Source organism: Aquarana catesbeiana, linkage group LG02 (assembly GCF_042186555.1).
Source record: "Aquarana catesbeiana isolate 2022-GZ linkage group LG02, ASM4218655v1, whole genome shotgun sequence".
Taxonomy (NCBI): domain Eukaryota; kingdom Metazoa; phylum Chordata; class Amphibia; order Anura; family Ranidae; genus Aquarana; species Aquarana catesbeiana.
Window position 1 is genome coordinate 357,442,857 of NC_133325.1, and position 24,685 is coordinate 357,467,541.

General features: G+C 45.6%; 1 protein-coding gene across 7 annotated transcripts in view; it reads right to left on the reverse strand.

The window, feature by feature from the left end:
* Positions 1–1,264: 1,264 nt before the first annotated feature.
* Positions 1,265–24,685, reverse strand: part of SCIMP (SLP adaptor and CSK interacting membrane protein) — a 72,551-nt gene continuing 49,130 nt past the window's right edge. For all 7 annotated transcript variants that reach the window (XM_073615017.1, XM_073615016.1, XM_073615013.1 and 4 more), the window contains 3 exons: positions 13,918–14,007; positions 13,698–13,832; positions 1,265–1,532 (listed from right to left, as the gene is read on the reverse strand). In XM_073615017.1, the coding sequence (XP_073471118.1) occupies positions 1,411–1,532; positions 13,698–13,832; positions 13,918–14,007 (347 nt within the window). In that variant the 3' untranslated portion in view covers positions 1,265–1,410. The remainder of the gene's footprint in view (positions 1,533–13,697; positions 13,833–13,917; positions 14,008–24,685) is intronic.

The window sequence follows — 24,685 nt, forward strand, 5'->3', positions numbered from 1 at the left end:
TGTCCCCCACATGGCTTCTTGCAAACTGCAAACAGGACTTCTTATGGCTTTCTTTCAACAATGGCTTTCTTCTTGCTACTCTTCCATAAAGGCCAGATTTGTGGAGTGCACAACTAACAGTTTGTCAGGAACCATGAATCAGACTGAGACAGAAGTGCAGTAAAAATCACTTTTTAATAAAAATGGTAAAATGGTATAAACAGAGCAAACATAGTCAAAACATAGCCAGGGTTCAGTAACCAGAGCAGGTAGTTGGAACAAGCCAGTGAAACAGGAATCCAGAGAGCAGCGTAGTAGAGGCAGTAAACAGGATCAGGAACCCAGCCAGGCAAAAGTCTTTAACAAGAAAACACAGCAGAGAGTATCCAGATATGTTGACCAGGCGAAGGCTCAGGAGATCTGATCCAGGCAGTTTAAATAGCCAGCAGAGCTAGCTGCTGAGCAGGAAATGAAGACCAAGCGATTCACTGTGGAATGAAGAGTACTGGCAATTAACCGACAGCTGAGCACAGAGCTCTGAGAAGGAAGCGCTGAGCCCAGCCCTGACACAGTTGTCCTGTGGACAGATTCTTCCACCTGAGCTGTGGATCTCTGCAGCTCCTCCAAAGTTGCCATAGGCCTCTTGGCTGTTTCTCTGATTTAATGCTCTCCTTGCCCAGCCTGTCAGTTTAGGTGGACAGCCATGTCTTGGTAGGTTTGCAGTTGTGCCATAAGCTTTCCATTTTTGGATGATGGATTGAACAGTGCTCTGTGAGATGTTCAAAGCTTGGGATATTTTTTTTACTTAACCCTGCTTTAAACTTCTCCACAACTTTATCCCTGACTGGTCTGGTGTGTTCCTTGGCCTTCATGATGCTGTTTGTTCACTAAGGTTCTCTAACAAACCTCCAAGGGCTTCACAAGACAGCTGCATTTATTCTGGTAGTAAATTACACACAGGTGGACTCTATTTACTAATTAGGTGACTTCTGAAGATAATTGGTTTCACTAGATTTTAGTAAGGGGTATCAGAGTAAAAGGCACTGAATACAAATGCATGCCACACTTTTCAGATATTTATTTGTAAAAAATTTAGAAAATCATTTGTCATTTTCCTTCCACTTCACAATTATGTGTCGCTTTGTGTTGGTCTATCACATAAAATCACAATAAAATACATTTAAGTTTTTGTTTGTAACATGACAAAATGTGGAAAATTTCAAGGGGCGTGAATACTTTTTCAAGGCACTGTAAACAGTAGCACACAATAATAAATGATATAGTATTCAGTATATTTTAATTTATTGTACATTTTCATATCTACACAAAACACATACAAATGTCATCTCATGTGTGCAATTAGGTAAGATTCCACTCGTACAGTTCAGTTTATTAGTGAAAAATGTTCCAAGTAGTGAAAAGTCTGTGTTTTTAGGGTTTGTTATTCCAATGATAGCTGATGTCTGATTCTGAACTGATTATTTCCACATCGTCATAGCCCTCACCGTCATCATCTGGAATGACCTCCAAATATTCGCGTTCTTTAGAAACAGCTGTAAAATAGAAAAATATATTATCTTACAAAACATATAACCATATAATTATAGTACATAATATGTTTTATTATGCCCCCCACAACACTGATATGTTTCACTACATTACTAAATAGTTTGAATAAAGTATGTTTTAATGTACAGGGCAGTTCATCACCATTTCATAGTTTCTATACTTTATTAAAAATTGATGCTTGACAAAAATAGTAACTGTATTAACATTGGGGACTACTACTACTACTACTACTACTACTAGACACCAATAGGCATGTCATATTCTGAAATGTCACTATTGAATTGTTATTAGGCTGCTTTCAAGCTGAGGCGCTTTACAGGCGCTATAGCACTAAAAATAGCGCCTGCGTAGCCCGTGAAAAGAGCCTCTCACTCCACTGTGAAAGCCCGAGGGCTTTCACACTGGAGCAGTGCGCTGGCAGGGCGGTAAAAAAAGTCCTGCAACCCGCATCTTTGCAGCACTGTAGGTGCGGTGTATACACTGCTCCTAAAGCACCCCTGCCCATTGAAATCAATGGACAGCGCCACTGAACCGCTGCTGTGGCAGCGCTTTGCCAGCGGTTTTAACCATTTTTCGGCTGCTAGCGCGGGTTAAAAGCGCCCCGTTAGCGGCCGAAAACCTCAGCAAAAACGACAGTAAATCGCTGTTAAAAATAGCAGTGATTTACAGCAGGCAGCAGTGCCACCTATTGACAGAAGAGAGAAATGCACCAGATTCAGGCCTAGGGCAAAAAGTCAGTGGATACAACTACCATTTAGCCAGGCTAGTTACTACCTAGCACAACTTAATTTGTTAGCAACCCTGCCTAATACCAGGGTGCTACATCCTCCCCCTGACAAGGGATACTAAGTCTAGGAGTTTGCAGAAAAACAAAAATACTCTCAAGCCTGAGAGTGGATGTCTAGGCAAAAACTGGGATAGGTGGAGTAACAGGGAAGGATAAATAAAGTAACAATACATGTGGCGTACCACATGAAGTAGGTATACATAGCATATGTACATGGCAACTGGCAGTTCACACAATGGCAGGTAAATAGAATACAGTATTTACAGTTTTACGTGTGGCGTACCACCCAAACCAATTAAGGAAAAATACAATAACAGTAGCCTTATATTCTAACTATCTATCTACTATATACAGCTGTAAAGAACAGAAAGTTTAGCATTGTTATACAAGCTGCGTTCATTGTCTTTCCTTAGCCAAGGAAGACGTGATGGGTGCTGGAACAGCTGAAAGAAGAAAACAGAGCATAGAAACACATGCTATTCCTATAGCAATAAAGTGCAATATGTACATAAGTGAAGTTTGTTCACTCTCAGCCGAGAGCAACAAAGTGGTACAAAAATGAACACAGTAATATATCTCAATATACGTTTATATACTTTAGCAACGACTATACCTAAACGTATGTACAGTTGAAAATGGGCCCCACCCCCCTCGAGGGTACCACCCCTTTTCCATAGCAATACTGGAAAAGAACTTTTACTTATCAATCTACATTGAAATATTAGCAAAGCTGCAATCAAATCTCTCTCAGGTAGGCACTCTTACGCCACCTAGTGGTCAGTATCAGAGAACAGTCCTTGTGTTAGTTGAATTCAGTAATCCAAGTTTCAAGGTGAGAACTTGCCCTTTTTGCCACAGCATATCCTACCAAACTAACTAAACACCTCCAGTGTCCTTGAAGCCACCAGTCCATCGATCTTACCACTAGAGGTGCAGCAACACAGTAGCAACTTTGCCCAGCAGTTTCTCTTCTTCAGAGGGACAACTCCGGGGACAGGGTGCATGGCTGTATACAAACAGCACTTTACCCATGCCAACATGCAAAGGACCATAATTCTTTAAGAGCTAGTCCTTCATGGACAACAGGGTCCCCTTGCATTTGTAGGATCTCAGTCTGTCCTTAGCACAGTCGGGGACTGAGATAAACTTTCCTCACTTAATGAAGAAACAAACATGCTGACAGTTCACGTCAGATCAGCGTGATACTTTTCAGAGGGAGGCATGCTGGCAATTTCCATGCACAGGCCAGCATGACTCATGTGGGGTACTTCCTGCATTTGCTGGGATTTAGGAACACAGTCCAGCAGAACAGCACGGGCAGAAATGTCCCTGCAGCAACATTTTCTGAGTGTGGAGCAACTTCAGGCAAAGTCAACACAACTCCACTAGCACATTTTGTAATCCACTTTCGAACTTGTCACCGTCTTTCAATAGCTGAATGGCGTTACTAATAGCAACAAGGATCAAGTAGTTGAACAGACTTTCCAGATGCTCCAACAGTGGTAAGGCAAAGTTAGTGTTACACATCAACTTGATTAGACTTCCGACCAATGACAGTCTGGGTAACTCAGCAACCATAATCCCAGGTTAGTGACAGTATGATTCTTGGCTTCTGCTACAGGCCGTAAGCACAGAGCAAACATAGTATGGACAATATAGTCCTTAGCCTCTGCCACGGGCTACACATAGCTTTTCCTTCTTTACTGGAACTTGCACCCATGAGATGTAGATGCAAACAACCTCAGGCCTAATGCTGGAGACTTGGAGAGTAGAAATCACTTCCTCCTCTGTAGGTTCACACTGTTACTCAGCGTCACTTTCAGACCACCTCTCAGGCCACAACATAGTATCCAAAATATGGTTCAGAGATCCGATCAGACAGAATATCGGAATCTGATTCAGTGGAATACTCTTCGGCCGGGAGCAAGTTGCATTTTGAACAGCAGCAAACTTTTCAAACTCTGCTCCCCTAGTGGCCACAGGTTTTACAGTCCCCACAGGCACACTGCCCTCACTCACATCAAGCTTAACAGGTTCAGTTGTCTTCTCCCCAGGAGGTTCCACCATCAGAGAACACAGATGGGCCCGACCGCAGCCCCAGGAGATAACTGGGATACCTGACTTTGGAGCAGCTACAATGGTTGAAGGAGCAGCCACTTCAGTAAGCAAAGCGACAGCAGCAGGGTTCTCAGGAGCTTCCTGAGCTGGAATGGCGACACACTTGTACCAATTTGTCTGTAGTTCCTGTGGGGGTAGACCGATGCTCGGAGCATAGACTTTCTAGTCCGAAATCGAGACTCCGAACTGCGCCATACTCTCTGCTTGATAACAGTATAGCAACACATGTATTGGTAATGGCGGTGTACACAGCAGCTTCTCCTTCTCCTCCCCTGCAGAGCGACAGCTCCTCCCCCTGAGACTGCATACATGGGACAAGGGATGATCAGAGACTGCAGTCATGGCACAAGAGATGGTCAGAGACTGAAGTCATGGCACAAGAGATGGTCAGAGACTGCAGTCATGGCACAAGAGATGGTCAGAGACTGCAGTCATGGCACAAGAGATGGTCAGAGACTGCATACATGATACAAGAGATGGTCAGAGACTGCATACATGGCACAAGAGATGGGCAGAAACTGCATACATGATACAAGAGATGATCAGAGACTGCGGACATAGCACAAGAGATGGGAATAGACTGCGGGCATGGCACAAGAGATGGGCATAGACTGTGGGCACGGCACAAGAAATGGGCATAGACTGCGGGCATGGCACAAGAGATGGGCAGAGACTGCATACATGGCACAAGAGATGGGCAAAGTCTGTGGGCATGGCACAAGAGATGGGCAGAGTCTGTGGGCATGGCACAAGAGATGGTCAGAGATTACATACATGGCACAAAAGATTGTCAGAGACTGCAGTCATGGCACAAGAGATGGTCAGTGACTGCATACATGGCACAAGAGATGGTCATAGACTGCATACATGGCACAAGAGATGGTCATAGACTGCATACACGGCACAAGAGATGGTCAGAGACTGCATACATGGCACAAGAGATGGTCAGAGACTGTACACATGTCACAAGAGATGGGCAGAGACTGCGGTCATGGCACAAGAGATGGACAGAGACTGCAGGCATGGCACAAGGGATGATCAGAGACTGCAGACATAGCACAAGAGATGGGCATAGACTGCGGGCATGGCACAAGAGATGGGCATAGACTGTGGGCACGGCACAAGAAATGGGCATAGACTGCGGGCATGGCACAAGAGATGGGCAGAGACTGCATACATGGTACCAGAGATGGGCAAAGTCTGTTGGCATGGCACAAGAGATGGGCAGAGTCTGTGGGCATGGCACAAGAGATGGTCAGAGATTACATACATGGCACAAAAGATGGTCAGAGACTGCAGTCATGGCACAAGAGATGGTCAGTGACTGCATACATGGCACAAGAGATGGTCATAGACTGCATACATGGCACAAGAGATGGTCATAGACTGCATACACGGCACAAGAGATGGTCAGAGACTGCATACATGGCACAAGAGATGGTCAGAGACTGTACATATGTCACAAGAGATGGGCAGAGACTGCGGTCATGGCACAAGAGATGGACAGAGACTGCAGGCATGGCACAAGGGATGGTTGGTCAAAGACTGCGGGCATGTCACAAGAGATGGTTGGCCGGAGACTACGGGCATGGCACAAGAGATGTTGGTCAGAGAGTGCGGGCATGGCACAAGGGCATGACTGGTACAAAAATTATTCACAGCCGGATTCTGACACCATAAAGCCAGAAGCAGTTTACTTGCCCTACCTTCCACCTCAGAAGGCAAAGGGGGCGGAGCTGTGTCTTCCAGCCGAGGGTGTCTCTCTCTGCCCTCCATCTGGCAGAGGAGGAGGAGTGCAGAAGCAGTACTGAGACTCGAGTCAGGAGAGGAAAGTGGGTGAAGTAAACGGCACCCGGCTGAGGCTGTGATGCGCCGCCTGTGAGTATACTGAACTGGGTACAGGTGCGAGCAGGGCCAGCTGCCGGCGCTAGGATAAGCACCTCGTGGAGAACCCCTGCCTTTGGTCCCCCCTCCCTCCTGGTGCCCTCAGGGGGCCGCGTTATGCTGGCGCCGGCCCTGCTTTTGTTATTACCTGCGGGTTTTGTGCACTTTCTGAAAGCACACCAAAACTCCTGAATGCAGGAGTTTTGGTGCACTTTCAGAAAGTGCTCCACACCTGAAGGATATAATAGAAGTTTATGCTAAATCGCAGTGCATCAGTGTGAAAGCAAACTTAAGCCCCTTTCAGACGATCGGTCCAATCGGATCCGCCTCTCCATTTTTCAGGCGGACCCAATCGCACCCTCCATTCACCTCTATGGAGCAGCAGATGTAAACAAACTTGTGTCCGTTTACACGCGCCTATCTTCAATCCGATCCGCTAAAAAAAATGGGGATCTGTCCCCTTCCACCTGTATGAAATGGATTGGAGGGCCAGTAGAGTTGAGCGGGGTGTATCTGTGTCCACTCTGCATAGGCAGAGTGGACATGCACCTGTCACCTGCCAGCTCTCTTTGCTCATTGTGGCCCACAACCGGTTACCAAGTCGATCAAGTGGCTCTCGCTCTTCAAGAGGTTGGGCACCCATGGTTTAGACCAAGTAACTCCAGCACTTACAATATTGTGTCTTTTAAATTCAAGCTTGAGCTTCAGTTTTAGTGCCTTCCTGTGCTAAGATTGGCAACATTTAGGTTGTCACCATTATGTAAAGCAGATTTAACTAAGGGGTCCTTGGGGGCGTGGCCAAGACCGGCATGTGAGAGGACGGACTTCTCACAGCTCCGTGCCTGATCCATCCATTGATCCTCCCCCAGCATCCTCAACCCTGCTCTCTTAGGCTCCCCAGCTGGCTACCGACCTGCCGCACCCTCTGGACCTACCTCCGTCCCTCTGCACATGGGGGAAGACCCGCCAAGGCCAGATTGAGATGGTGAGACTGGACTCCCAAGATGGCGCCACCGCGGCCGCGGCCCTCGCACAGCGCACAACACGATCGAATGGCAAGCCCAAAGACGGGATCAGCAGAAAGACATTGAAGGCCCAGGGTAAGGAGCAATACAGGTACATGCTCTACTATGCCCAAAAATTACAGGGGACGGTGGCAACTGACAAGAGGGAGGCTGCAAACAGTAAGGAGGGTACAAGAAGAAGTGGTTAATAGGTGTCTTTGGCAGAGAGGCGTTCTCACCGTTTTTTACAGTGGAAAAGGCCCACCACCTCCACAGGGAGCCCCCTCCGATCAATGTTAGCCCAGCTTCTTCACTACCGAGATAGAGAGGCAGTACTGCGCTGTGCCCGGGAGTGGGCCAATATTGAGTACAACGGAGTCAGAGTTTCATTCTACCCAGACTTCTCCGCTGAGGTGCAGAGAAACAAAGCTAAATTTGAGGATGCGAAGAAACGCCTACGGTCCTTGCAGTTACCTTATGCCATGCTCTGCCCAGCTAAACTGTGTGTTACTGCTGAAGGACATGCTCAGTTCTTTGATTCGGCTAGAGAAGCAGCTGCGTGGCTAGACCACAACGAGCAGGCCCTATGTCAATGCCGAGCTGGAACAGATGTGAACTGATCCAGCAGCTTCCTTTTGGGGGTAAGAACAGAAGGACATGACCAACTACTAGGCTCTTCTGTCCAATAGGACGCCTCTCAAATGATTTTCTTCCCTTGTGCTTTTCTCCTTTTTTGCTGGGGGACATTATATTTTTTACAAGCACTAGAAACTCAACTGTGACTATATTACTTGTTATTTCTTGCAATGAGACGACAATCCGTCCGCCTACTATTAGGCTACGTTAGTGTTTTTAGACATGCCCGGTTGGCGGCTTTAGACTGTTTGGTTTTTCTTCTTGGTCCTTTATCTGATATTTCTGGCGCAGATGCTATATACCTGGAAAGTCGATACCTCAACGCTAGTGCAATGATGTCTGTTGGCACCATTGTGCAGTGTTGCTATCCATACTACACACTACCCTACAGTCCAAAGATGTATGAAAACCTGACTACTACTGTCCCCTCCTTTAGCTAAACTGCTGCTACAGTACATTGCCACTACACTTTCCAATATGCTCTTGCCGACTATTGCTTCATGGCGAAGACCATGTGCCCTACCTGGACACTAACTATGCTCTTAGAATGGTGGGCATTCTGGTGATCTCCTGGAATATCAGGGGCATGAACTCCCCCCTTAAACGTACAATGATCTTTGCATGCTTAAAAAAATTTTACCCTGCTATTTTATGTTTTCAGGAAACGCATCTGACGGCAGGAACTAAGAGCTGTCTGAAATACCCATGAATAGGTTGGGTGTACCACTCCACTCACACCTCATTCTCTCGGGGGTGTGTTGTGATACACAGGTCCTTGGATTACCAGGAATATGCCACTAAGGTAGACCCTAACAGAAGGTTTGTGTTTTTATACTGCTGTATTGGGCTCTTGAAAAGTATTTTGGCATGTGTGTACATATCCCCCCATTTGATGCTCGGGTACTCCGACTTTTCATAGAATTTCTGGAGGGAAAGCCGGACCTCCCACTACTGCTTTTGGGGGACTTTAACTATTGGCTGAACTGCTCGCTTCGCAGGGAGACCCCTCTGGCAAGAATACAACAGGAAGTAGTGGATAAATCTGTGGAGACATCGAAACCCTGCAGTGAAACAGTTCTCCTGCTTTTTGAAGTCACGTGGATCCCTCTCGAAGATCGATTTAGCAGTGGGCAACTCGGCTATGCTCCCCTCAGTTTCGGAAATTTCCTATAAACCCAGATGTGTTTCAGATGACTCCTATATGGTGGTATGCCTCACTGTAGCGCCATTGTCCACATTACCAAAAGCCCCTTGGAAATTCAACGCACATCTGGCTCAAGTTATTTACCTCTCCTGGAGCGGGCATCCGGGGGTTTTTTACTGTCCAACACGATCCGGAATCTACCCTTATTGAATGGGAGGCATTTAAGGCATAACTTAGGGGACTTCTTATTGCTGAGATTATTAAAGTAAAAAAGCATTCTGAGGGACTGAGAGGTGAATTAGAATCACAAGTGCACTTACTTGAGCTGAAATATGTATAGGATCCTACTGATTCCGCCAGGGAGGCCTGGCAGTCGGCTCAATCTGCGTACAAGCACTTGCTGGCCTCGTCAGCGGAAACAAGAGGTTCTTCTCAAAAACAGCATTTTTCAAGGAAGGAGAGACAACGGGCCATCTCCTAGCTAGAGTTGCCAACTCAGATCAGATCAGCGATAAAAAACAATAGAGGGTGCCTTGTCCACTCCCCGGATCTGATACTGCAGGCACTGGTGGAATTCTATGAAACACTATATCTCCCGGCCTCGGAGTATGATCCTGAGGAATTGACAAACTACTTATCTGGGATAACATTTCCACGTCTCACTGAGTCTCAATGCAGGGAACTTGATTCTCCGTTTATGCTAGAGGCGTTACAAGCAGCGGTTGCAGCCTTTTCCAATTGTAAAGCTCCGGGGGAGACAGTCCCCTCATGGAAATTTATAAGCATTACTCAGAATTATTGTTACCCCGATTGCTAAGGGTGTTCAATGCAGCTAGGGAACAAAATGTCCTACCACCCTCTATGTTTAAAGCCAACATAGTGTTAATACTAAAACCTGGTAAGGATCCAGTAGACCCGGCCTCATATAGGCCTATATCACTATTACAATTGGATATTAAGATATTAGCTAAAGTGCTGGCCCTTAGGCTAAATAAGGTCATTACGTTGGTTATACATGTGGACCAGGCTGGCTTTATGTCCAATAAATCCACGGCAGTTAACATAAGAAGGCTTTTTCTCAATATGCAATCCCAAGCTGATAATGTTGGTCACAGAGCTCTGCTGTCTCTTGATGCTATTAAATCCTTTGACAGTGTAGAGTGGCCCTACCTTTGGGAGGTGTTGAGACATTTTGGCTTTGGGGAGGTATATATCTCTTGGGTGCGTTTGTTGTATTACCGCTCCCAGGCATCTACAGTATAAGAGAGGCGGGTAGGTTGTCGCTGTCCTTTGCTTTGGGACAGGGCACCAGACAGGGGTGTCCTTTATCACCCCTGCTATTTGCCCTGGCCATAGAACCACTGGCTATTCGGGTTAGGGATAACCCAGGTATCACCGGCTTCTGCTACGGAGATAGACAGGAAAAAGTGATGCTCTATGCAGACGATACGATGATTCTGCCGGGAAATACGGAACAATCCCTGAAGGAAACAATGGATACTATCGTCCGTTTTGGGAAGTTTTCCGGCCTCAAAATTAACTGGACCAAGTTCGCATTGATGCCAATAGATGAAGAACAATTGCAGCATTGGGACATCCCAATAGCTACCTCTTTTAAATATTTGGGGATATGGGTGACCCCAAGAATTAGGGAGTACAGTCAGCTCAACATCTCCCCCCTCCTGACACGATTCCAATTACGTGTAAAAACCTGGAATGCTTTGTGTATGTCAGTTGCGGGCAAAGTGAATCTTAAAATGATTCTTATGCCCCAGCTTTTATACATGCTTCACAACTCTCCCGTGGTGGTCCCGCTGAAAATCTTTATGATAATAAATTCTATATTCCGCACGCTAATATGGAAAAACCGGCCCCCTAGAATAAAATTGGAACACCTGCAACGTCTTAAAGACAATGGAGACCTTGCATTGCCAAAGCCGTGGCTGTACTACTTAGCGTCACGTTTCTACTACATGCAACTCAGACATGCCATTATAGTACCCCTGTTCTCTCAGCTTAAGGCAGCGGAGACCTCTAAGGGTTTTATATCCAAAGCTATAATATATTGCTGCACCGGTACCTTAAAAAACACCCCTTGAAAGTGAAAATGAAATGGGAAGTTGACGTAGGCCCACTAGATGAGGACCAGTGGGAGGAAGCCCTACAGGCAGTGACCATCTGCTCCTTAAATGTGACTTAGCGGCTGACACAGCTGTATACCCTTTTGAGAGTCTACTACACACCTCATAGGTTACATAATATGGGACTGCTTCTCACACCAACATGCACTAGATGCAAGTGGGATCAGGGTGATTTGATACATATGCTGTGGCGTTGTCCCAAATTACACATATACTGGAAGGGGGTGACTGATACCTTGAATACAGTGTTCCAGGTGTCAGTCCCGTTAGACCCCAAACACTGCCTGCTGAATATTTTAGAGGAATTTGAATGGGAACACCACACCAGAGAAGCCCTTACGAGGACCCTTTTTCTAGCCCGTAAACTGATAATGCTACATTGGAAATCTGAATCACCCCCTACGGTCAAGGAATGGATCGCTGCAGTGGGAAATACAATGAGAATGGAAAAAAATATTTACCAGCATAGGGGTGCACCAAAAAATTTGAAAAGCTGTGGGGTCCGTGGTTGGAGGTGTCGGGGCTGGCCCCGAAGGATCTGATTATGGACAGAATTTTGTTGCACCGTAAGGCGGTTTATGGATCTAAGATATGTGCTTCATGATGACGGTGGCTGCTATGAATATGTAATGTTCCATATGACTATTGGAATTTGTATGTGGTGAATAAGAGCTACTGCTGATTTTTGGACTGTATGTATTCAAATAAAGACTTTTTTCTGGATTAAAAAAAACGAAGGGGTCCTTCCAGGAACCCGAAGCTTGCAAAGCCAAATGCAAAATTGGTGGACCTCCTAACATCTTCATTTATTACAAGGACCAAAGACTCTTTCATTTATTTGACCCATGTGTGTAACAATAGGGTTGAAGAAAGTGTAAGCAAGGCTAGGGATTCCGATTTTGGCACCTAAAAGCAGAATGTGGTTTAAAAAAAATAATAATATGAAACCTGAAAACGTTTTGAAGTAGTGAAACACACTCACAAAACCTAACAATCAGTGCATAAAAAAAGTGAGGATGCAAAAGTGAAGCACAAAAAATGTGCACAGGGTGTACGCATGGCCCTCCTCCGAAGAGAAAGGAACCTAGCCCTGATCATTTTAAGAATGTTCGATCGTTTTTTTCATTATTAGTGGGGTCAAACTGACCTTCATTTTTTTAACAACATGATGAGAATATTCAAAGGAGCAGGATGAAAACATTTTTCTCGAACTAGCCATTTCTAACAGTGAATGTGGTTTTCTTTTGGAAATCACATTCCTTACAAAATCAAATGGTTAAAGCAAACAACATTTTGATGTACTTTCAAATGACATTCATCCATTCATTGAATGTACAAATCATTTTTGTAGGAATGTTTACATGAATACATGAATTACATAATAATAATTTGTACAAACATGAACATTTGTTAGCAAATCTACTAGTATATAGCAAAGCTAAGTTCTCAAGAGATAGAACAAGATTGAGGCTTAAATTTTAAGTACACTCTTCAGAGTTGACCAAATATTAATGTACATGTTCATACAAAATACCAAACGCTACAGGAAATAAGGTTTTTAACACAAACATACAGAAACGTTTTACTAAAATGGATGTGAGCTGTCACCTCATCAAATTTCTTTAATAGTTCTGATTGACTGGCCAAGAATAAGTATGTAGACTTGGAATTACGACTGAAATACTGTATTTATTGGCGTATAACACTCACTTTTTCACCATGAAAATCTGGTGCAAATAGCGTGTGCGTGTTATACGCCAATACTTCAATTTTAGCTGCCTCGGAGGGGACAGGGAGGGGGGCGGGATGAGCGCCATCAGATTACATACTGAGAATCTCCTGTTTACTTGGCGGCCTCTGTAATAGGAAGTCCCGTCTCCTGGGCCGCCATTGGACCACTGTTCTGTCTATCATAGGAGATTCTCACTGTATATAATCTGTCGGCGCTCTTCCCGCCCCCTCCCTGTCCCATCTAGGCTGCAGATGGGCATCGATCAGGCTGCACTGATGGCAATTGTGAGGCTGCTGCATTGATGGCAATAGTAAGGGTGCTGCATTGATGGCAATGGTGAGGGTGCAGATGGGCATTGATCAGGCTGTATTGATGTCAATGGTGAGGCTGCAGATGGGCACTGACCCTTATTTTGCTTCAAAGTTCCTTATTTAAAATTAAATTTTTTTTCCTGAAACTTCCCTCTTAAAATGAATGTGCGTGTTATATGCCTGTGTGTGTTATACGCTGATTTTTGTTTAAAGTTAAAGTAAAGAAAACCAGTGACAGCTAGCATTTTTGTAGGATGGTCAACAATGTCAGCAATTACGATACTGTATATTTATTTCAGTATAGTCATATCTCTTTAAATCTCTTTATCTTAAAAAAAAAACAAAAGAAAATCTACAGTCCCCCTTTAACGTAGGCTCTTTGAATGTCTTACCTGCTGCAGCTGAATCAGAATAGTTAGAATAGCCTGAAATGCTGCCTACAGAATCATAGGATGCACTGGAATATCTGTCATTTGGGTTAGGTGTATGTGAATTTGTATTTTCTGTCTTGCCATAATATTCAGGATCTGTAATAAACACAAAGAAATGATATATGCAGGCTGGTAATGTTGTGCAAACCCCCCCCAAAAAATCATACATAATAATACTCACTTAAGCCCCATGGAGGCACCCGTGGAGGCCCCATATGTACCACAGCATTAAATTGTTGTGGCAAGACTGTAATGGGATTTTCAGAAATAGCTGGTGAAAAAAAAAAAGAAAAAAAAAGTGTGCTTTAGAGAAGTGAACCTGTACCTTCACTAATTTACTTGGAAACTACTATGCTTTAGGGTCAATTAAAACTGATGTTTTAAATCTTTTTTTACTATGTGTTAAAAAAAATCCTATAGAATCCTTCCTGGTAAAAATGACAAACTTTATTTTGAAATCTTTCCACAGTAAACACAAACTGCCATTATCAGGGCTGGCCCAAGACATTGTGCTGCCTGGATCCAAGAACGAAATGCTGACCCCCTCTCTCAAAAAAAAAATCACGCCCACCAAAAGGCCTCCACATCCATTTTTTATATCATGATAGTTATAACTAAAATTAAATTTATCAGGAAGTCAGATATACATGCATCAGCACCTTCTCTATATGCAAAGTGATATGACATACCATTATGTTCAATTCCAAACCACAAACTCCATATCGCAGACTCCCCTTATCACAGACCATCCCATCACAGATCCCCCCATCACAGACTCCTCTCCATCACAGATCCCCCATCACAGACTCCCCTCATCACAGAGCCCCCATCACAGATCCACCCCCTATCACGGACCATCCCACCACAGATCCCTCCCCCCACCCCAGCCCCCCTCATCACAGATCCCCCATCACAGACTCCTCTTCATCCATATCCCCCATCACAGACTCCTCTCCATCACAGACTCCCCCCATCGCAGACCCCACTATGACAGACATCCCCCATCACAAACCCCCCTCATCACAGACTCCTCCTCATCACTGATCTCTCAATCACAGATCTCTCCATCACAGACATCCCCTCATCACAGACCTTCCCTCATCACAGACCCCCCTCATCACAGAGCACCCCCCCAATCACAGACTCCCCTCATCACAGAGCACCCCCCCAATCACAGACTCCTCTCCATCACAGACCCCCCCCCCCATCGTAGACTCCTCTCCATCAAAGATACCCCCATCAGAGACTCTTTTGCATCACAGATACCCCATCACAGACTCCCCTCATCACAGATACCTCCTCATTACAGATCCCTCCTCATTACAGACTTCCCTCATCACAGATCCCCACATCACAGACTCTCCACATCACAGATCCCCCCCCCCATCAAATTCCCTCATCACAAATCCCCCTCATCACAGTCTCCTCTCAATCACAGACCCCCTCCCTCCTCCATCAGACCCCTCTCCATCACAGATCCCCCCATCACAGACTCACCCCCATCTCAGATCCCCCCTCATCACAGACTCCTCTCCATCACAGAGTCCCGTCCCCCCATCACAGACTCCTCTCCATCACAGACTTCTCTCCAGCACAGATCCCCCTCATCACAGACTCCTCTCCATCACAGATCCCCCCCTAACACAGATCCCCCCCATCACAGATCCCCCCATCACAGAGTCCCCCCCATCACAGACTTCCCTCATCACAGATCCCCCCATCACACGAAACCCCCCCATCACACGAAACCCCCCCCATCACATGATCCCCCCATCACACGATCCCTCTCCATCACAGACCCCTCTCCATCACAGATCCCCAACACAGTCCTCCATTGATATTACAGACTGCCCTTTCCATAAGATCGCAGCACTCCCCTCCCATACCTTATTTACACATACGGGAAGTATGGCAGGTCCGGACGAAGGGCGGGACTTTTCATATGAAAGGTAGGTGATTGATTGATGGGACCGCTCCGCTGTCTAGTAACCAATCACCTGCTTCTTAACTTGAAGAGCTTGGCGGATTTGAATACAATAACAATCTGAAACCAAACTCCAGACTTTATAATCACTTACAGCAGTTTTTTTCCTTATAAAGGAAAAGGTTTTACATGAATAAATAAAAGATGATCATTTTAATCACCCCTGCAAGTGGTAAATGGATTGTCCCATCCATGTAAACTGATACTTTCTGCTGGAGAGCTTGTACTTCTGAAAAACAGCAGACTTACTGGCTGAATTACCAAATAAAAATAAAAGAAAGAAAGACTAAAAAGGAAAACGAATACAGCCATCACATCTAAGAATTGGTAAGCTGCAATATAATAAATGTTTGCTTTTGGGTTTAACACCATTTTAACCACTTGCCGACCAGCCACCGCAGTTATACTGTGGCAGGACGGCTCTATTGCGTGAATCGCCATACGGGTATGGCCCTTCAGGTAATAGATACAGTGGGCATGCGCGTGTCACCGGGGTCGTGCACACTCGCGGCGCAGCACCAGATCTGATGCGTGTGGCCGGCGGCCGCGATGTCTGCCGGCCACTTGCGATCGATCCACAGAGAGGCAGAACGGGGATCTGCCAATGTAAACAAAGCAGTGATCAGGAACAGCGATCTTTCTGTACTCCCAGTCATTCCACTCCCCCCACAGTTAGAAAGCACCTCCCTAGGACACACTTAACCCCTTGATCACCCCCTAGTGTTAACCCCTTCCCTGCCAGTATCATTTATACAGTAATCAGTGCATTTTTATAGCACTGATCACTGTATAAATGTCACTATTCCCAAAAGTGTCAAAAGTTTCCGGTCTGTCCGCCGCAATATCGCAGTCCCGCTAAAAATCACTGATCACTGCCATTACTAGTAAAAAAAAAAAAAAATAATAATAAAAATGCCATAAATGTATACCCCATTTTGTAGTCGCTATAACTTTTGTGCAAACCAATCGATAGACGCTTATTGCGATTTTTTTTTTTTTTTTTACAAAAAATATGTAGAAGAATACATATTGGCCTAAACTGATGAAGAAATTTGTTTTACTTTTTTGGGGGGGATATTTATTATAGCAAAAAGTAAAAAATATTGTTTTATTTTCAAATTGTCTGTGTTTTTTTGTTTATAGCGCAAAAAATAAAAACTGCAGATGTAATCAAATACCACCAAAAGAAAGCTCTATTTGTGGGAAAAAAAAGACATCAATTTTGTTAAAACGTCGCATGACCGTGCAATTGTCAGTTAAAGTGACGCAGTGCCGTATCGCAAAAAATGGCCTGGTCATTAAAGGGGTAAATCCTTCCGGGGCTGAAGTGGTTGCTCTAAATGCCTACTAATCTACAAGTTACAGAAGATTGCTCAAAGGAAAAATACGGTTCATTCTTGGACTGTTAAAGTTTCTCTGGCTAAATATTGATTACATCACTGCACACTTGTTTCTTTTTGCATATTGTAATATACTGAAGGCTTTTTACAACTAAAGCTTACAATGTGGGAACTGTTTTATTGCCTTCCTCAAGGCCTGAAACACAGCTGTATGCAATTTACAATAAAGCCTCTTATACACGATCCGATTGTTGGTCAACAAAACCGTGGACTTTTGTCCGAAGGGCGTTGGCCCAAACTTGTCTTGCATACACACGGCACACAATTGTTGGCCAACAATCCCGAACGTAGTGACGTACTACATATTTTTTCAGCTCTTTAGCGCCACACTTTGGGCTCCTTTTGCTAATTTCGTGTTAGTAGAAGTATGGTGAGTGTTGATTCGCGCTTTTCATTTTGCGCTTTTCATTTCGTTTCTGAACGGCCATTCGTCAACCAGACATGTTGCATAATCGGAGGAGATAACGTGTTATTTATTATTGGCCTTGGAGTTATTGCTTTGACATTATTTTTTTGGTTGAATAATGATTTGATTTGGTATATTTTCTATATTTTTGGATGCATAGAATTAACTTTTTGGTTAAGTTCTATTGGCAGATAGCATGTCTAATTTTATTTGTTTTCTTTTTTTAATGCACAATAGAAAAATTGTGGAGAATAATACTTGGCTAGGTGTTTTACTTCAAATGACAGTTTGGGAGTAGGCAGTTACATTTAAAAAAAACACAATGTAAAATTAACAAGGGACACCAACATAGTTGTATCTTTGATCTTAAAAACTACGGGATAATGGTGCTGTGGTAACTTAAAAAATAAATAAATAAATAATTTTATTGTTGATATCACTAGAAAAAAAAAAAGATTTGTAAATTCGTTTGCAATAACTCCATCAGTATCACCAGCAAAGCAGCTTCATTATTATCCCATTAAAGAAGAAGAGAATGTGCACTGCATTTGGAGATTTCATAATTTGCCACGTCACAAATGTTAATTCTCAATTACGAACGCTAGTTTACAAGACCGACCGCTTCTGGCTCATCCTTGCTTCCGAGCATGCGTGTTTGGACTTTTGTACACATGCTCGGAAAAACTGTCAACAGACATTTGTCCGTGGGAAATTTATAAGCCTGCCATCCAACATTTGTCCGCGGAAAATCCGCCAACAATTGTCCGATGGAGCATACACACGGTCAGATTTTCCGCCAACAGCCTGTCATCACACAATTCTCATCGGAAAATCCGATCGTGTGTACAAGGCTTAAGGCTGCTTTCACACTGGGACAACCACTGTTTAAGCGGCACTTTTTGGCCGCTAGCAGGGCGCTTTTAACCCCCAAGAAGGGGTGTTAAAAAGGGGTTAAAAGCGCCCGTGTTGCGGCGCTTCCAAAGTGCTTTTCAGGCGCTTTTCGGAAGCGCTGCCCATTCATTCCAATAGGCAGGGGTGGTACAGCGCTCCTACACAGCCCAAAAGATGCTGCTTGCAGAAATTTTTTTCCTGTCCCGCAAGCGCACTGCCCCAGTGTGAAAGCACTTGAGCTTTCACACTGGGGAGGCATGAAAGGCAGTTTTCAGGCGCTATTTTTAGCACTAATACGCCTGAAAACTGCCTCAGTGTGAAAGGGGTATAAATGGCTTTGTAATACTAGGCTATGTTTGCACTATACAGCAATGGTTCTAGATGTGCATTTGGATGTCGGGGCATAAAAGAGTGATTTGCATGTCTCTTGTCCATTGTCCTGAAATAAGTATTAATCCTCTTATCTACTATGCTACACACTGATGTGGATAGATTACATTTTGTTTTGTAATTTTAGTCCCTTCTCACAGTTACCTGTCGGGTTATACTGATTTATTGTGTATTATAATTAAATGAACTATATCAGGAGTCTCCAAAGTGCAGCCCGCAGGCTGGATGTGACCCTTTGCCTGCCCTTATCTGGCCCTTGGCGTACTTTTTCTCCCACTGACACTAGAGATGAAGAACAAATTCTCTCACTGACACCAATGATGTATTTTTTTTTTTTTTCACTCCCAACGTCTGCCAAGCCAACCAATGCCAGGGCATTTCCTACTTCCACTGGCTACAGTGCAGCCCCCATAAAGTCTGAAGGTCAGCAAATTGGCCCTATGTTTTGAAAGTTTCGAGACCCCTGAACTATAGGATTCTACCACTTTGTGAAGAGAAATTTGACTGAGAAGTCAAAAGAGGTTTGGAAGTTGAATCACCTACTAAATAACAACTGGTGTCTAGATCCTGGTAGCCTGTTTCCCAGGGCCTCCCACCTTCTGCATTTATTACAAGGACCCTGTTCACTACAGTAACTGAAACAATATGAAAAAGTGGAAGCTGAGCTAGGGAGGCTGATAGAAAGGTTGTGGCACCTAATTTCTCAGACGATATAATAAGATAGAGGGTAAGTAGGATTCGCACTGCCAGTATTTGTTCAAATCTAATTTCTTGTTCATACATCACGGGACACAGAGCCTTTGATAACTACTAAGTGGGTTACATAGTCACCATCAGGTGATTGGACACTGGCAACCCTAATTACAAGGCGAGTTCCTCCCCTATATAACCCCTTCCATATGGAGAGTACCTCAGTTTTTTCGCCAGTGTCTAAGGTGTTTGGTCATGTTGAAGATATGCTAAGAAGAGAGCTCTGTTTAATGGTCTCTGCGGGGGCCTAGGAGCTATACAACCAGATCCATACCTCGGGCCAATAAATACGCCTAAGGTGGATGGTACCCGGGCCTTGTGAAAGAAGAAACAAGGTTTTGCCTGTAATGTCTCTCTTTGAGGACTGGGCTCTGGGATCCAGCACTTTTGGGCAAAAATTAAAAGTTGCATGAAAAGTTTTCTGGCAGAGTCTTCTACAGGTCCAGGGAAGAGGATCCTGTAAGTAGGAACCCAAAACCCTGAAGGTTGGCACAGCATTACCCGCCATGATGGGTGAAGATTGGATCTGTCTGTTCTCAGCAGTTTCCTGCGGCAGGGATAAGGTAGGTGAACACAATCCTAGGTATTTACCTTAAGGATTATCTCCTATGAGTAGTTTTCATATCTTACCTGGTTTCCGCCACTAGAGGGAGTAAGAGACATACCTGGTGCTTACTTACATGCCTTCCAGAATACACGCTCAGTGAAGCTGGTCTGTGAAGCCGCTCACCTCCTCCGCTGCAGGCTCTGCCACATAAACTGAAAGGGGGGATCCCACGTAGCCTTGGGGTCCCACATAGTCCTCCGGAGGTCTCATTTCTCCCCCCTCGCCCCCGGCCGCCACGATGGTCCTAAACGCACCGCTTTTACGGCGGATTCGGCGGGGATGGAGGGGGGCGTGGATGTGGGTGCCGTGCACGTGCGGCGTGCACGGCCGCAATGTTTAAAGCCCAGGACGCCGGAGCCCCTGTAAGTGGTGGGACACAGAGCTGTGGGCAGTAAGCATCTCAGTGGATTTGGATTCAGGCATACCTAAGACACCTACTCAGGCATCAGGTTGTGCAGACTAAGCTAATGATTATATTGTAAGACTAAGGCACAACATTGACTGCATCTATACTAGTAACTCTGCTTTTGCAGCTTAGGACTATGTAAGAGGGCTTCAGGGGCAGGTAAAAGAGGCACTAAGAAGTCACCGCCTAAATCTAGGGGTTCTGGACATGCCTGCAGGATACCATCCCCCAGAAAGACTGGAGGCAGCCTCACAGGATGAGTCATTGCCCCTGTCAGGCTTTGCAGCCTCTCCCAATGTTGCAGCCCCTGTGTATGTCACTGAAGACACTATGAAAGCTGCATTGTATGGTTTAGAACAGGGGTCCTCAAACTTTTTAAACAGGGGGCCAGTTCACGGTCCATCAGACTGTCGGGGGGCCGCACTATAGTTTAAAAAAAATATGAACTAATTCCTATGCACACATCTTATTTGTAGTGCAAAAAAAACAGGAAAAAACAGTACAATATTTAAAATAAAGAACAATTTTAATCAATATGAACTTATCAGTATTTCACAGACTCCCCTCATTACAGAACCCCTCCCAATCACAGACCCCCCCTCCCCATCACAGACTCCCATAACAAAGCCCCCATGACAGATCCCCCCAACACAAACTCCTCTCCATCACAAATCCCCAACATCACAGACTCCCCACATCACAGACTCCCCACATCACAGACTCCCCCCATAACAGACTCCCTCATATCACAGACTCCCCCATATCACAGATCCCCCCATCACAGACTTCCCCATCACAGACTTCCCCCATAACAGACTTCCCCCATAACAGACTTCCCCCATAACAGACTCCACCATCACAGATCCCCCCATAACACTCCCCCATCACAGATCCCCCCATATCACAGTCCCCCCCCATATCACAGATCCCCCCATATCACAGCCCCCCCCCATATCACAGATAACAGACTCCCCATCACAGATCCCCCCTATCACAGATCCCCCCTATCACAGATCCACCCCCCATAACAGACTCCCCCATCACAGATCCCCCATATCACAGTCCCCCCCATATCACAGATCCACCCCCCATAACAGACTCCCCCATAACAGACTCCCCTATCACAGATCCCCCCATAACAAACTCCCCCATCACAGATCCCCCCATATCACAGCCCCCCCCCATATCACAGATCCCCCCATCACAGATCCCCCCATAACAGACTCTGCCATCACAGATCCCCCCCATATCAGACTGCCTCATATCACAGATGCCCCCCATCACAAAGCCCCCATAACAGACTCCCCTCTTCGATATTACATGCCGCCCCTTCTATAATATCACAGCACTCCCCCTCCCCTCTGTTACCTGTATCACACAAGACATGAAGCATGGTAGGTCCGAACAAAGGGCGGGACTTTGCAAGTGAAAGGCAGGTGATTGATTCCTGGGACCGCCCCGATGCCTAGTAACCAATAACCCGCTTCTTAACTCAAAAGGTCCTTTGTCCAGACCTGTCATGTTTCCCGTCATGTGTGATAAAAGTAGCAGATGGCAGGGGGAGTGCTGCAATGTTAAAGGGGCAGTCCGTGGGCCGGGTAAAAAACGCTGGTGGGCCGGATTCGGCCCGCGGGCCGTAGTTTGAGGACCCCTGGTTTAGAAGGAAGGATTGCTACTTTAATTACAACTTCCTTAAAGAGTAGCAGAAAACAGGATAGATCCCCTGCCTCTGCAAGAAGTTTTCCCTTCTTTATCCGGTAGAGGAAAAATTCACCAAGAAATGGGGGGTGCCAGCAATTGATGCGGCTCTTTCCTGTATGAATAAAACCATGACCTGTCCTGTGGACAATGCTCAGGGGTTCAAAGATCCAAATGACAAAAAGCTGGAATCTTTATTTAAATCCTCCTTTTCTATGGCTGGCACTGTGGTTCAACTTGCAGTCGCAGCAGTTGGCATGTGCCAATACCTAAAGGAACAAATGAAGCAGGTGGTTGACCTCCTCCCCACTGAACAGGTCGAGGTTTATGCAGACCTTCCTAAGGCCTTATGTTTTGCGGTTGATGCCATTATGGATTCTGTTCAGCAAGCATCCTGCCTTACTCTCCTGCTGGTACACATGCGCAGGTCCCTTTGGCTTAAGCATTGGGCAGCTGAGGCTTCATGCAAAAGATTTTTGACTGGGTTCCGGTTTCATGGGGAACGCTTGTTTGGGGGTGATTTGGACAAATATATCGAGAGAATTACCGGGGGCAAGACCACTTTGCTGCCGGTTAAGAAGAAGAGTAAACGTCCCTCATTTAAGACATTCTCTTTCCCCAGCCCCTGGAGCCTCGACCTCCAGGCAGTGGCGACGGCCTCCCCAGTCCAATACTAGGGGAAAGGTCCAAGGGCAGAAAAAGTCTTGGGGTCCAAGATCTGTTAAGCAGAACCCCAAAGCCTCCTTATGAAGAGGCACCCCCACTCAGCCGAGTGGGGGGGGGCTGCTGCGGTTTGCAGACGCCTGGCGGGAAGAGGTTCAGGACAAATGGGTAACCTCCACGGTGTCTCTGGGCCACAAGCTGGAGTTACGGGAGCTTCCGCCATCCCGCTTTCTAAGGTCAAGAGTCTCCAAAGATTCAGAAAAAAGGAGGCCCTTGCTTCTGGCCTTAGAACGCCTGTTATCCCAAGGGGTGATTATAGAAGTAGCCCCAGAAGAGCAAGGCTCGGGGTTCTACTCAAACCTCTTCACGGTTCCAAAACCAAACGGGGATGTCAGACCTATTCTAGATCTAAAAGACCTGAAACAGTTCCTAAACATTCCTTCTTTCCGCATGGAGTCAATCCACTCAGCGGTTTCCACCCTTCAGGGAGGAGAATTTCTGGCATCGATAGACATCAACCACCAAAGGTTTCTAAGGTTTGCGGTGGAGCAGCGCCACTTCGAGTTTGTGGCCCTACCTTTCGGTCTTACTTCCACACCTTGGGTGTTTACGAAGGTTCTAGCCCTGCCCCTGGCAAAGCTAAGGGCTCAAGGCATAGCAGTAACAGCTTATCTGGATGATTGGCTACTCGTTGAACAGTCCATAGCACGCTTAGACCGCTCAGCACAGTGAAGTATTTAGGAGTACCTAGGCTGGGTCCTCAATCTAGAAAAATCCTCCTTACAGCCCCTAAAAAGGCTGGAATTTTTGGGCATGGTCATAGACAGTCCAAAGCAGAGTATTCTTACCGAAGTCAAAAGCCAAAGCCATAAAGGATTTGGTCCGAGTAGTCAAAAGAAGGAAAAATCTTTCCATTCGACTATGTATGAGTTTATTAGGGAAAATGGTAGCCTCGTTCAAAGCTGTTCCTTACGCCCAGTTTCACTCAAGACCTTTACAGAGCAGCATCCTATCTGCCTGGAACGTTCAAGCCTTGGATCTTCCAATGTGCCTGTCACCATGGGTACGCCAGAGCCTAAATTGGTGGTTACTAACCGAGAATCTACTGAAAGGAAAATCCTTTGTTCCAGTTACTTATAAGGTCGTAACCACAAATGCCAGCCTTGTAGGCTGGGGAGCATTTCTGGAAAAAGCCTCTTCCCAGGGAAGATGGTCCAGAGCCAAAGGGCTCTTGCCCATCAACATTCTGGAGATTCGGGCAATTCTTCTGGCCCTCAGGGCCTGGACTTACAGGTTGCAAGGCTGTCCTGTCCGGATACAGTCAGACAACGCTACAGCAGTGGCCTATATCAATCACCAAGGGGACACCAGGAGTCTGGATGCCCAGAAGGAAGTATATCACATTTTTACTTGGGCAGAAAGGCAGGTTCCCTGCCTTTCTTCGGTCTTCATTCCAGGAGTAGAAAATTGGCAGGCGGATTTCCTGAGCCGCCAGCAGCTGTGTCCAGGAGAATGGTCTCTATACCCCAACACATTTCGGGCCATATATCAGAAATGGGGTACCCCGGATGTAGACCTGTTGGCTCCAGGTTCAACAAGAAATGACAAATTTGTGTCAAGAACAAGGGATCTGCTGGCACAAGGGTCAGATGCCCTAGCGATTCCGTGGGATCAGTACTTTCTGATCTATGTGTTCCCTCCAGTTCCGCTTCTCCTGCGATTCCTTCAGAGGGTCAAAGGGGAAGGGAAGCCGG